Below are 13,542 nucleotides of genomic sequence, written 5' to 3'. Positions count from 1 at the left end.
CGGTTATTTCTAAATTTGAAGAAGCAAGTGACAAAAAGAACTTTTTGAGTAACAATATACTATAATCAAAATTTGACAATTAGCAATTGAAAACCTTGCACTTTATCTTTTAACCCTTCAGCATTGTCCGTCTTTGTTTTGTTTTTTTAACCAATAAAATTATAGTGATTTTAACTGAAAACCACAAATGTTTATTATCTCATAGTTTCTGTGGGTCAAGAATCCTGGAGCAGCTCATATGAATGCCTCTGGCTTGTGCCTGTGGCTCAGGGTATCACAGGATGCAGTCACCTCAGGCTCACCTCGGGGGAGATCTGCCTCCAAGCCCTCTCACATGGATATTGCCCATTCTCACATCCTCTCTGGCTCTTGGCCAGAGACATCAGTTCTTCACCAAAAGGGCTGCTTTCCCCAGAGTGAAAATACCCGAGAGGGAGAGAGGATGAGAGAGAGTTCCTAAGACAGAAGCTGCAGTCTTTTTATAACCTAATCTCATAAGTTATATCCCATCACTTCTGCCATGGTCTAGTTTTGGGGGGTATTTTTAACCTTTTTATTTTATATTGGAGTATAGTTGATTAAAGCACTGTCCATCTTTGAAGAGGAAAGATTAGAAAATTTGACACAGGCAAAAGTGAAGAGGTCCTCAAGTGTCAAATTATTACTGCTTTCTCTTTTCAAGCCACACTGTTATATTTGTTTGGCATGTGAATGCACACATGTGTACATATTTTCTAGGGTTAAGCATTTAAGGAAAACATATACTATGAAATATGGCACAGATACAAAAAAGTTTATGAAAATGTGTGTGTTGAATTGGTGTTTCACTTCCTTTTCATTAAAACCTGCTCTTTCCTATATGGGTTCTCCGAAGCCCCACTTGTCAGTCAAATTAATTGTAGCATTTAGATGCAATCACAGACAATCCTTTTGATTCTCAGAAGCTACATCGACAGACTGTCTCATGCTTCCTTTCTGCCCAAAAACTTTCATCCATCCCACTATTAAAAATTAAAGATTCTAATATGTATCCAATCGAAAACTCTCGCTGTCAGTGATCAGTTTCATAACTACTCTCAAAAACTTAGAAAGAAGCAACTGTATCCCAGAAGTCCTTACTATCAATATAGCTACTAAACTTCATAAAAGAAGCTTTCACAGTGGTAAAAATCACTCAGTCTAGTTGAGTTTAATTCTATATCAAAATTTTCTAACATCCTTATTGATCGCTTCATTAGGTACATTTTCTCAAGGCCAGGTCTGATAGGCCTGTGTTTCAACCCAACTCTGCCACATACTAACTGTGAGACCTTGTTAATGTTTGTTTCTGAGCTTTAGTATTTTCAACAGTAAAATGGGGAAAATAATAGTACTTACTTCATAGGATTGTCGTCAAGATAATCGAGGTAATGTTTTAACACAGTGCCTGGTGCATGACAGGTGTTAAATAAAACGTAGAAAATGTCAGAAAATGGGAAGTTTTTTTTTTAATTTTATTTTTCTTTATACAGCAGGTTCTTATTAGTTATCTATTTTATACATATTAGTGCATATATGTCAATCCCAATCTCCCAATTCATCCCTCCCCCTGCTTTCCCCCCTTGCTGTCCATACATTTGTCCTCTACATCTGTGTCTCTATTTCTGCCTTGCAAACCAGTTCATCTGTACCATTTTTCTAGATTCCACATGTATGTATTAATATATGATATTTGTATTTCTCTTTTTGACTTACTTCACTCTGTATGACAGTCTCTAGGTCCATCCATGTCTCTACAAATTACCCAATTTCGTTCCTTTTTATGGCTGAGTAGTATTCCATTGTATTTATGTACCACATCTTCTTTATCCATTTATCTGTCAATGGGCATTTAGGTTGCTTCATGACTGGTTAGTGTAAATAGTGCTGCAATGGCCATTGGGGTGCATGTGTCTTTTTGAATTATGGTTTTCTCTGGCTATATGCCCAGTAGTGGGATTGCTGGGTCACATGGTAATTCTATTTTTATTTTTTTAAGGAACCTCTATACTGTATCAATTAGTGGCTGTATCAATTTACATTCCCACCAACAGTGCAAGAGGGTTCCCTTTCTCGAGCATTTGTTGCTTGTAAATTTTCTGATGATGCCCATTCTAACTGGTGTGAGGTGATACCTCATTGTAGTTTTGATTTGCATTTCTCTAATAATTAGTGATGTTGAGCAGCTTTTCATGTGCCTCTTGGCCATCTGTATGTCTCCTTTGGAGAAATGTCTATTTAGGTCTTCTACCCATTTTTTGATTGGGTTGTTTGTTTTTTTAAATGTTGGGCTGCATGAACTGTTTATATATTTTGGAGGTTAATCCTTTGTCCATTGATTTGTTTGCAAATATTTTCTCCCATTCTGAGGGTTGTCTTTTCATCTTGTTTATGGTTTCCTTTGCTGTGCAAAAGCTTTGAAGTTTCATTAGGTCCCATTTGCTTATTTTTGTTTTTATTTCCATTACTCTAGGAGGTGGATCTTTCTGTGATTTATGTCAAAGAGTGTTCTTCCTATATTTTCCTCTAAGAGCTTGATAGTGTCCAGTCTTACATTTAGGTCTTTAATTGATTTGGAATTTATTTTTGTGTATGGTGTGAGGTAGTGTTCTAATTTCATTCTTTTCCATATAGCTGTCCAGTTTTCCCAGCACCACTTATTGAAGAGACTGTCTTTTCTCCATTGTATATTCTTGCTTCCTTTGTCATAGATTAGTTGACCATAGGTGTGTGGGTTTATCGCTGGGCTTTCTATCCTGTTCCATCGATCTATATTTCTGTTTTTGTGCCAGTAACATATTATCTTGATTACTGTAGCTTTGTAGCATAGTATGAGGTGAGGGAGTCTGATTCCTCCAGCTCCATTTCTTTACCTCAAGATTGCTTTGGCTATTCGGGGTCTTTTGTGTCTCCATACAAATTTTAAGATTTTTTTTGTTCTAGTTCCGTAAAAAATGCCATTGGTAATTTGATAGGGATTGCATTGAATCTGTAGATTGCTTTGGGTAATATAGTCATTTTCACAGTATTGATTCTTCCAATCCAAGAACATGGTATATCTCTCCATCTGTTTGTGTCATCTTTGATTTCTTTCATCAATGTCTTATAGTTTTCTGAGTACGGGGTTTTTTTACCTCCATAGGTAGGTTTATTCCTAGGTATTTTATTCTTTTTGTTGCAGTGGTGAATAGGATTGTTTCCTTAATTTCTCTTTCTGATCTTTCATTGTTGGTGTATAGGAATGCCAGAGATTTCTGTGCATTAATTTTGTATCCTGCAAGTTTGCCAAATTCATTGATTAGCTCTAGTAGTTTTCTGGTGTCATCTTTAGGATTATCTATGTATAGTAACATGTCATCTGCAAACAGTGACAGTTTTACTTCTTTTCCAATTTGTATTCCTTTTATTTCTTTTTCTTCTCTGATTGCCGTGGCTAGGGCTTCCAAAACTATGTTGAATAATAGTGGCGAGAGTGGACATCCTTGTCTTGTTTGATTTTACTGTGATTGCGCCCCTCCTACTGTCTCATTGCAGCTTCTCCTTTGTCTTTGGATGTGGGGTATCCTTTTTGGTGAGTTCCAGTGTCTTTATGTCGATGTTTTTTCAGCAGTTAGTTGTGATTCCATTGCTCTCGCAAGAGGGAGTGAGTGCACGTCTTTCTACTCCGCCATCTTGAACCAATCTCCTCGGGAAGCTTATTAATTGAAGACAGACCCAAAAAGCACTTTCTTAAACAAAGGAGTTTTAATTTAGCTGCCCAAAGGATATAATGTGTCAACCTATTTGCACACCTTCTGAGGTCCTAACTGTTGGAATTCTTGAGGCTTTCACAGGTTAAAGCAGAAAACAAGCTGTTTTGGGGTGGTGGGCCAGAGGTGGGGTAGAGAGGCTCAGTAAGAGATAAATTCTTAACCTCATCTGTTTTATGGTTTGGCATTCATTTCAAAAAACAACATTGATCCAAAGTACATCAATACTGTTTTTTCTCCATGGTAAACAGATTGTTTTTTTAAGTTGTTATAATGATGGTGAAAGGTTGAATCGAAACAAGGATTGACCTCAAAGCCTAGATTCCTCTCTGTAAAACAGAACAGTTTTACTGGAGCTTGTTTATATAATGAAACAGAGATAGAAAGTACTTGTATTTTATTAAGACTGGCTTTCTCCCTAAGGAGTCTGTTTAATTATATGAGGTATGAATATAACTATGTTAAGACCGGTTTCCACAATGCCAGAAAATTTACTCAGCAAACATAATTAAATGAGCCTCTTTTTCTCCTCCCTTAAGAAAACTGTGTTTTTCAACATTCTGAAATACACAGTAAACTTAATTATAGGGCTGGGCTTTGTTTGAAAATGTTTGCTTGATTTTCAGCTCAACTTTTTAAAATTCAGGTTTTACAAATGTGTCACTAAATATTAATTGTCATTGTGATATATATAAGAACAGCTAGAAAATCAAAATTGATTTAAGCTGTTAGAAAACATGCCGCCCTGGGCTTCCCTGGTGGCGCAGTTGTTAAGGGTCCGCCTGCCGATGCAGGGGACGCGGGCTCGTGATCTCGGTCCGGGAAGATCCCACATGCCGCGTCAAAAAAAAAAAAAAAAAAAAAAAAAGAAAAGAAAATATGCCGCCCTCTTAAAACGCATTTTGCCAGTGTCCATAGGATGAAGAAACTCAAATCCAGTGCCACGTTGTATTGCTGTTATCTGTGGGGTGAATTTGAGTGGAAGTATGGGCTTGACCAGTCAGAAAGGACAGGTGAAATTTTTACCTCACAAAAATCTCTGAAGAGAAGTATTGTAACGTAAATTTCATAGTCCTGGTAAAAGTCACAATCATTATTGACCAAAATTGGGTGTTTACTCAGGAGATACTTGTCTTTACGATAATCACCTACCAACTATTGCCTAATTTCAACCACCCACCACATAGAGAAAGAGTTGTGAAAACTACTCTGGCGTCTTATCAGTCTCCCTGACCCTTGCCCCAAATATCCAGTCTAGAGAACCTGAAACAGTCCTTGCGTGAGCAATAGGCCACTGGGGCTGGTGGGGGAGGGGAGGGCAGTGCCAGCCAATCAGAAGCATAGTCAGTGCCCGTGAAACAATGAGCTTCTGATGAGGTTGTGGCCAGGAAAACGGTTTTTAGACAAAACTGTCATTTTATGTGTCAGCTATAGACAGACATGGCACTTCTGCTGTCTTCTGAATAATGTCATCCAGGCCCCTTTCCTGTTTTCTGCACTCCTGAAAGATCTAGGCCCTAATCTAAGCTCTGGCTTTTCCTCAGCCTTGAAGAAAGAAGAGGTATGTGGCAGTAGGAGTCTGAGTAGAAAGAATGGTTGCAGAGTTAAAGATGAGGGCAACCCTTGGGGAAGAAGACAAGTTTGGGAGCTTAAGGAAAGTGGGAAGGCCTTGGGCTAGGACTGGAGGTCCCCCTTGTATATATCTGTGTCAGTCATTTAAGTGAGGTTAGAAGCTTGAAGGTTTCAATGTTACCTCATCCTATTTACCCTAGATGCTCTATTTTTTTAGCTTCCTGTCTACTTACCTATCTTCTGCATCTTCTCACATAATATCCTTCTTATCAGTCATCAAATAGCAAATGCCTACCATGTGAAGGGGCTCTAGAAAGATACTATGGAGGAAACGAACATATATGTAGAACGTGATCTTTAACACAGAGAAGCTTCAATTCAGAGAAGCCATAAACAGATTAATAGATAATCAAGGATTTTTAAATATATAATAAAGCACTTAAGTTTACAAACACTAAGTGCCCTAACAGCTCAGAGGAAAAATTTCCTTGGCTAGAGTGGTCTGGCAAGCTTTCGTGGCAGATAACATTATCCCTTTATGTTGAGAGTATCTCCTTTGGATTCTTGTAAAACCTGACTTTACATATTGATGAAAAATGGGATGAAAACTGAAATCTATTAGAAGTTTCTAGAAAAGATATTTAGAGAAACAATAATGGATATTATTGATTGATCTTTAGTTTCATTTGCCTTTGGGGGTACTGCTGAGTTCTCTTTAAGCAGAATAAAACTGGACACACACTCTCCATTCAGGAAAATCTGTGTTGGTATATCTTTGGGGCCTTGCTCTTTCACTCTGTCAGGTACCCTCATTCCTAGATGCTTTCATGCTTTCTGAGTGTCCGCTCTGTTCAAGCTCTATTCTTGATTGTGATTGAATTGGCCAAATATTTGATGAGGGTACCATCAACATGCTTTGAAAGTGCTCTAAAATTAAATACATATTTTCTCTAGGTCATAAACATCCCCAAAGTGTCATAAAACATATACAAATGGGGTATACCGTGGTATAATAGAAAGAATATGGACTTTGAAATTCCACAGACCTGGGCTTGCTTTCCAGCTATGTGACCTAAGGCAAATTCATCTGAGCTTCATTTTCTGTATCTATAAAATGGGGATGAGGCCTACTTCACAGCGCTGTTTTGAGGATTAAATGAGGCAACCTCTGTAAAATGCTTTACATTAAAAAGGTCTTAATAGGGCTTCCCTGGTGGTGCAGTGGTTAAGAATCCGCTTGCCAAAGCAGGGGACATGGGTTCAAGCCCTGGTCCAGGAAGATCCCACATGCCACAGACCAACTAAGCCTGTGCGCCACAACTACTGAGCCTGAGTGTCACAACTACTAAAGCCCGTGCGCATAGAGCCCATGCTCCGCAACAAGAGAAACCACAACAATGAGAAGCACATGCACCGCAACAAAGAGTAGCCCCTGCTCGCCACAACTAGAAAAAGCCCGTGCACAGCAACGAAGACCCAACACAGCCAAAAATAAATAGATAATTAATTAATTTAAAGAAGATTATTTTAGTATCAAAGAACGAAAAAAAAAAAAAAAAAAAAGATTATTTTAAAAAATGTCTTAATAAATTATAATTACAATGTGGTATGTGCCATATCACTAATCATTTTCTGATGTTGCAGAACTTAAAGCAGAAAACTGAGTCTTCTAAAAGAGAAAATTCCAATTGTGTTCTTATGGATGTTCATGAGAAAAGCTCAGGTGTTCATCTTAGATGTCTTTGCCTCTTCAGCCCATGAACAAATAATTTTGTTATTCTAGTTTCCCTTCTGTATTTGTCATCTTAATCTCCAAACGCATCTACTTTCCTTACCTAGTAATCATAAACTTAGAAAAATCTGTCTAAATCTTCAAATCACCTCATTTAATCACCTGAAACATTGTAAATCAATTATACTTCAATAAAAATGGAATCTTAGCAATCATCTAATTCATCTTTCCACTAAAGAGGAGAATCACCTCTACAACCTTGAAGGCAGATGGACATGCAGTCTCTCACAAGGATATCCAATATTTCCTAAGACTACCCAGGCCCAATGTTCATCCTTACACTGTTTAAATTTGCCTCCCAGGCATTGCCAGCCATTGATCCCACTTGATCCTTTTGAATCAATCAATCAATCAATCAATAAATCTAACCCGTTTTAGTGTGAGTCTTAAGACTAAAGCAAAACATTCCATACTGTGCATGTGAAGAGTATGTGGTATTGCCAACATTGAAGGGGCTGGTAGTAGGGTTGCTAAATAAAATGTAATATTTGAAATATATTTATATTAAAAAATTACTCACTGTTTATTTAAAATTCAAATTTAACTGGATGTCCTATATTGTTATTTGCTAAATCTGACACTCTTTCAAGTGATAGCAAAAGAGAGCAAAGTTGAGATAGTCAACGAAGAGGGGCAGGAGAGGGAGGAATAGAGCTACACCCTGCTCAGTTCTGCTCAGTCCTAACTGTTCATGGCCGCTCAGCCCATCTGTGGAAGCCTGTTCAGAGCATCCATTCCTACAGAACTTATACTATTTAAGGTTACCTATTCTTTGATAGAGTAGCTCCCAAAGAACGCCAGCTTTCCTTTCCCTCTTCAGCCCTCCCATGAAGTTTATTCTTGCTTAGCCAAATCCAATCCCTACCTGAAGGAGAAAGTAGGGGAATTCTTTTGTTAAATTCAGGGGTCTGCATTAGACTTTGCACATGTATCTCCTGGTTACTCCACAACTTTCACAGTTCAGTTTAAATACCGGAAGACAGGAGAGCTTCCGGGAAGATGGCGGAAGAGTAAGACACGGAGATCACCTTCTTCCCCACAGATACACCAGAAATACATTTGTCTGAGAGAAGAACAGACGCCCTCCGGCGACCTACACGCAGAGGCGGGGCCAAATCCAAAGCTGAGCCCCTGGGAGCTGTTACAACAAAGAAGAGAAAGGGAAATCTCTCCCAGCAGCCTCAGAAGCAAAAGTATTAAAGCTCCACAATCAGCTTGATGTCTGTGGAATACATGAATAGACAATGAATCATCCCAAACTTAGGAGGTGGACTTTGTAGATGCAAAAATCCTCAACAAAATACTAGCAAACAGAATCCAACAGCACATTAAAAGGATAATACTCCATGATCAAGTGGGGTTTATACCAAAAATGCAAGGATGCTTCAATATATGCAAAACAATCAATGTGATAAACCATATTAACAAATTGAAGGAGAAAAACCATATGATTGCATATACCTTGAGAAAATCATAATTCAAAAATAGTCATGTACCAAAATGTTCATTGCAGCTCTATTTACAATAGCCAGGACACAGAAGCAACCTAAGTGTCCGTCATCGGATGCATGGATAAAGAAGATGTGGCACATATATACAATGGAATGTTACTCAACCATAAAAAGAAATGAAATTCAGCTATTTGTAGTGAGTTGGATATACCTAGAGTCTGTCATACAGAGTGAAGTACGTCAGAAAGAGAAGGACAAATACCGTATGCTAACAAATATATATGGAATTTAAGAAAAAAAAATGTCATGAAGAACCTAGGGGTAAGACAGGAATAAAGACACAGACCTACTAGAGAATGGACTTGAGGATATGGGGTGGGGGAAGGGTAAGCGTGACAAAGCGAGAGAGAGACATGGACATATATACACTACAAAACGTAAGGTAGATAGCTAGTGGGAAGCAGCTGCATAGCACAGGGAGATCAGCTCGGTGCTTTGTGACCACCTGGAGCGGTAGGATGGGGGGGGAGATGCAAGAGGGTAGAGATATGGGAACATATGTATATGTATAACCGATTCACTTTGTTATAAAGCAGAAACTAACACACCATTGTAAAGCAATTATACTGCAATAAAGATGTAAAAAATATAAAATAAAATAAAAATTAAAAAAATAAAACAATAATAAATAAACACTGGAAGACAATGGCCATTTTCACCCAAATGTCATCATCTGACAACGTTTCCAATCTCTGCCATCATTCCTCACATTCCATAGTCCATGAACTTCAATTAAAGTGGGCAAAACTAAACCCAATACTCCGAATCAGATATGAACACTGCTTACTACCATAAGATTTGCATTACATCCAAATGGCCAATAAACATATGAAAAGGTGCTTAATTTCATTAGTACCACCAGGGAAATAAAACCACAGATATCACCACTCACCTACCAAGATGACCAAAATTTTAAAAGACTGACAATAGCAAATGTTAGCTGGGTTATGGAGCTTCTGACTTCTCACATCTTGCTTGTGGGGTGTAAATTGACCCAGCAATTCCACTCCTAGGTATATGCTGAAGTGAAATGCATACATGTGTTTACGAAAACACATGTACAAGGATGTTCTTAGCAGCATTATTTCTAATAGCCTAAAACGAAACAACCCATAGGTCAGTAGTAGAAGGGATAAATAATTTATGTATAGTCAAGCAATATCATACAGCACTGAAAATAAATGAGTACTGAGATACACACAACAACATGGATAAACGTCACAAACAATTGAGAAAAAATAAGAAAGTATATATGATTCCATTTATATAAAGTTAAAAAGTAAGGTAAAAATGATCTATGGTGCTAGAAAGCAGGAGATAGGTCACCTTTGGGGAGATGTGGGGGGAATGAGCGGGAGATGACATGAAACAGGCTTCTGTAGTGCTGGTCATGTTCCTTATTTGTTTTTTGAATGAATGAATGAATTTTGGCTGTGTTGGGTCTTCGCTGCTGTGTGCAGGCTCTCTCCAGCTGCAGCAAGCAGGGGTCACTCTTCGCCATGGTGTGCAGGCCTCTCACCGCGGTGGCCTCCACCGTTGCAGAGCACGGGCTCCAGCCGCACGGGCCGCAGCAGTCGTGGCACACAGGCTTAGCAGTTGTGGCCCACGGGCTCCAGAGTGCAGGCTCAGCAGCTGTGGCACATGGGCCCAGTTGCTCCGTAGCATGTGGGATCCTCCCAGACCAGGACTCCAACCCATGTCCCCTGCATTGGCAGGTGGACTCTCAACCCGCCACTGGGGAAGTACTGTTCTTTCTTGATATGAGTAGAGAACATGGATTTGTTCACTTTATAATAATTCATCAAGCTATCCAGTTAGGAATCTTGCATTTTTCTGTGCATATGTTATCCTTCAATAAGTAAGTTTTTTAAAGATAACATTGGATTTGCAGTAAATCTAGTCTTTTACACCACATGCTTATGCATTTGATTTTGTTAAAATTCTAAGCACAGCACTTATTTGCATTTATTCTTCAAAAACTTCATTGTTATTTCAGTCAATTAAAATATTTTAAGATCCTGATTCTATCATTCAGTACATTAGCTCTCCTTCCAATTATATCTTTATCTGAGTCCTCTAGCATACTCATGGAGGCCCCCTCTGAATGGACACTAGAACACAAATCAATATCCTTTAGGTCTAATTGTTAACCAGCTAACTATATTTTCATCACTCCTATAATTTTGTATGTTACCCACAAAGATGTGAGAAATTCGGCCAAATGCCTTGTTAAAGTCAAGATATACTTTGTCAACAGCGTTCTCTTGATTTTAAAGTTTAATAAATCAAAAAAGGAAATATGGGCTTCCCTGGTGGTGCAGTGGTTGAGAATCCACCTGCCAATGCAGGGGACACGGGTTCATGCCCCGGTGCGGGAAAAGCGGCTGCTCCCATGAGCCATGGCCGCTGGGCCTGCGCGTCCAGAGCCTGTGCTCCGCAACGGGAGAGGCCACAACAGTGAGAGGCCCGTGTACCGCAAAAAAAAAAAAAACAGGAAATAAGGCTAGTTTGTTCTCAGCTCTGAATCCTTTTTGACTCCTTTTAATCACCTGTTACTGATTAAGTGCTCACATATTATCAAGTATGATTAATCACCTGTTACTGATTAAGTGCTCACATATTATCAAGTATGATAACTCACAAATATCCCAGCTCTCACTCTCACTGCACACATGGTAGAATTGCACTTTCCCACTTAGGTGAAATTAGATATGTTGCATAACTTGCTTTGGCCAATGTCATTTGAGTGGAAATGAAATATATCGCTTCTGGGAAAACACTTTAAGAACGAGTCTGCAATCAAATCCTCTTTTCCCACTGTCTCCACAACCAAAATGTCCCAGCCTGTGTCCCAAAGTGAAGGCAACGATAGAGTAGGGCCTCAGACAACCTACAATGGACATGTAGCACCAGCAGGAAATGAATAAGAAATAAGCATTGGCTATTTCAAGCCATTGAGATTTTGGATTTTTTTGTTAATGAAACAAAACCTAGCTTATACTGACTGATACATCACATTTACCAGACGGTGTTTTCAGGAATCCACATGTAGTCTCATCTTTTGAAATTCAGAAGAGAATGTACCCGTCTCTAGTTTTCCAACCTCTCTCTCATTCTCCATTATTCTTTGAGATTACTGACATTACATCTGTCAGTTCTTTCCATATATTTCAGTGGATATAGGTTATCTGGGAATGGCTACTTGAATTTAAATGACTAGTTTTTTATCACTGCTTTCTTATCGTGGACTTCAACTCTTTCTTGTCAATATTTGTTATATATTCAATTCTCCATAGTGGAGAAGACAGAAACAAAAGAAGAGCTGTGTAGTACATCATAGTTAAGCTTTGTCCTTATTCCTCTTTTATTAATTACCTTGCTTTCAATAAAACCTAAAAGTCCCTCTGGGTTTTCTTAACTTCATCATTTTTCCTAGGTCTCAGCTCATTCTGGGCATTCTCACACCCTTCTTTGATAAATTCATATAGCATTTATCAAATTCACTCTCTGAAATTTTTTATTTGATGTATTTGTCATCTATTGACTATTCCTAGCATATGCTGTGTTTTAATGATATTTTTATTTTTTTTAACCTTAGTTATATGCTTCTCCTTCTACCTTTTGTTCACTTCTTAACATTTGCATTTACCAAGGTTTTTCCTTTTAAAGATTATCTAATACTTAATATTTAGTACCCATTTTTAGAGGTTTCTATCCATTTTAAGGTTTGTTTTTTTGTTTGTTAAATATACTAATATACTAATGTTTTCCCTGATTTAAAAAAAAATGCTTTCCTGAAGTCTAAGATATATGTTAACTCGCTTTTTCCTTCTAATACTCTTATGTACCCAAACATGACCTATGTTTGGTTGAAATTACTAAGCACGTCCTCCATGTTGGTGAGTATCAGTTCCTCCTTTTTTAAATTCACTTAGTATCTGTATCACTTATTCCAAGAACTTGAATTGCTCTGAAAATACTGGGTATGCTATTCCTGTTCAGGGTGGTAGAGCATGATTTTTACAACATTCAGGAATGATCATTTCATCAGCCCCAGCAGCTAAATGAACGCCTTAGGAAATCCTAGTTTTCTCAAAGCTAACTGCATAACACATTAAAATTTCAATATTTCCTCCCACTTACAGTTTAAAGTCTTATACACACACACACACCTTTTAATTCTTTCCCTCTATTTCTTTACGCCTATACCTTAAAACACTTAACCTCTTTCTTATATATAATACTCCACTTTGCTACTCACCTTTATATAAATATTCACAAACATAAACTCATGTCTACACTTTTCTCTTTTAATTTTCAAAAAGGAGAGAGAAAAGATGAGAGACCAAAAGGGAGGGGGAGGGAAAGGGGGGACATGTGGACAGAAGGAAAAGGGGCTTGGATGGAGGGATTAGTGCTACTGGCCCCTCTACCACAGCACTTGTACCCTGAGGGCTCACCCCTTCACGGAAATGCATGGTCAACAACTCAGCCATTATCACCTCAACCACTTAAATAAGCAGTCCACAGGTTAGACAAAGCAAAAGGGAAGAAAGAAATAGGAAAGTGAGTGAACGAATGTAAGTCAGATTGCCTCCATTCTCAGCTTTGCTTTCCAGAAGGTCTATCTGGCGACTGCGGTGACCATACAACCCTGAACATCTGCCTTAACATGCACACTCGAAGAGAACATGAATCACAGGATCGGTCCATTGTCAAAATAGCAGCTCATTTACCGGACCTCATTGTCTATGGAGATTTTTCTCCAGAGCGACCTTCTGTGGATTATTTTGATGGAGTCTTGATGTTTGTTGATATTTCAGGCAAGCACAAAAGGGATGTTTAATGTGGGGGAACAACAGGCTTGAATCGGAATTACATGCAGAGCTTGACTGCAGAG

The 13,542-nt window shown here is 38.4% G+C and overlaps 1 protein-coding gene across 1 annotated transcript in view; it reads left to right on the top strand.

Annotated features, from left to right (window-relative positions):
* The first annotated feature begins 13,293 nt into the window (after window positions 1-13,293).
* ADCY10 (adenylate cyclase 10) overlaps window positions 13,294-13,542 on the top strand; it is an 81,091-nt gene continuing 80,842 nt past the window's right edge. Inside the window, exon 1 of the mRNA XM_024742424.1 lies at window positions 13,294-13,465. Within this exon, the coding sequence (XP_024598192.1) occupies window positions 13,315-13,465 (151 nt within the window). The 5' untranslated portion in view covers window positions 13,294-13,314. The remainder of the gene's footprint in view (window positions 13,466-13,542) is intronic.

Source organism: Neophocaena asiaeorientalis, unplaced genomic scaffold (genome assembly GCF_003031525.2).
Source record: "Neophocaena asiaeorientalis asiaeorientalis breed wild unplaced genomic scaffold, Neophocaena_asiaeorientalis_V1.1 scaffold99, whole genome shotgun sequence".
NCBI classification, from domain to species: Eukaryota; Metazoa; Chordata; class Mammalia; order Artiodactyla; family Phocoenidae; genus Neophocaena; species Neophocaena asiaeorientalis.
The sequence above is the reverse complement of the archived record's forward strand: the minus strand, read 5'-3'. Positions and strand labels throughout refer to the sequence as shown.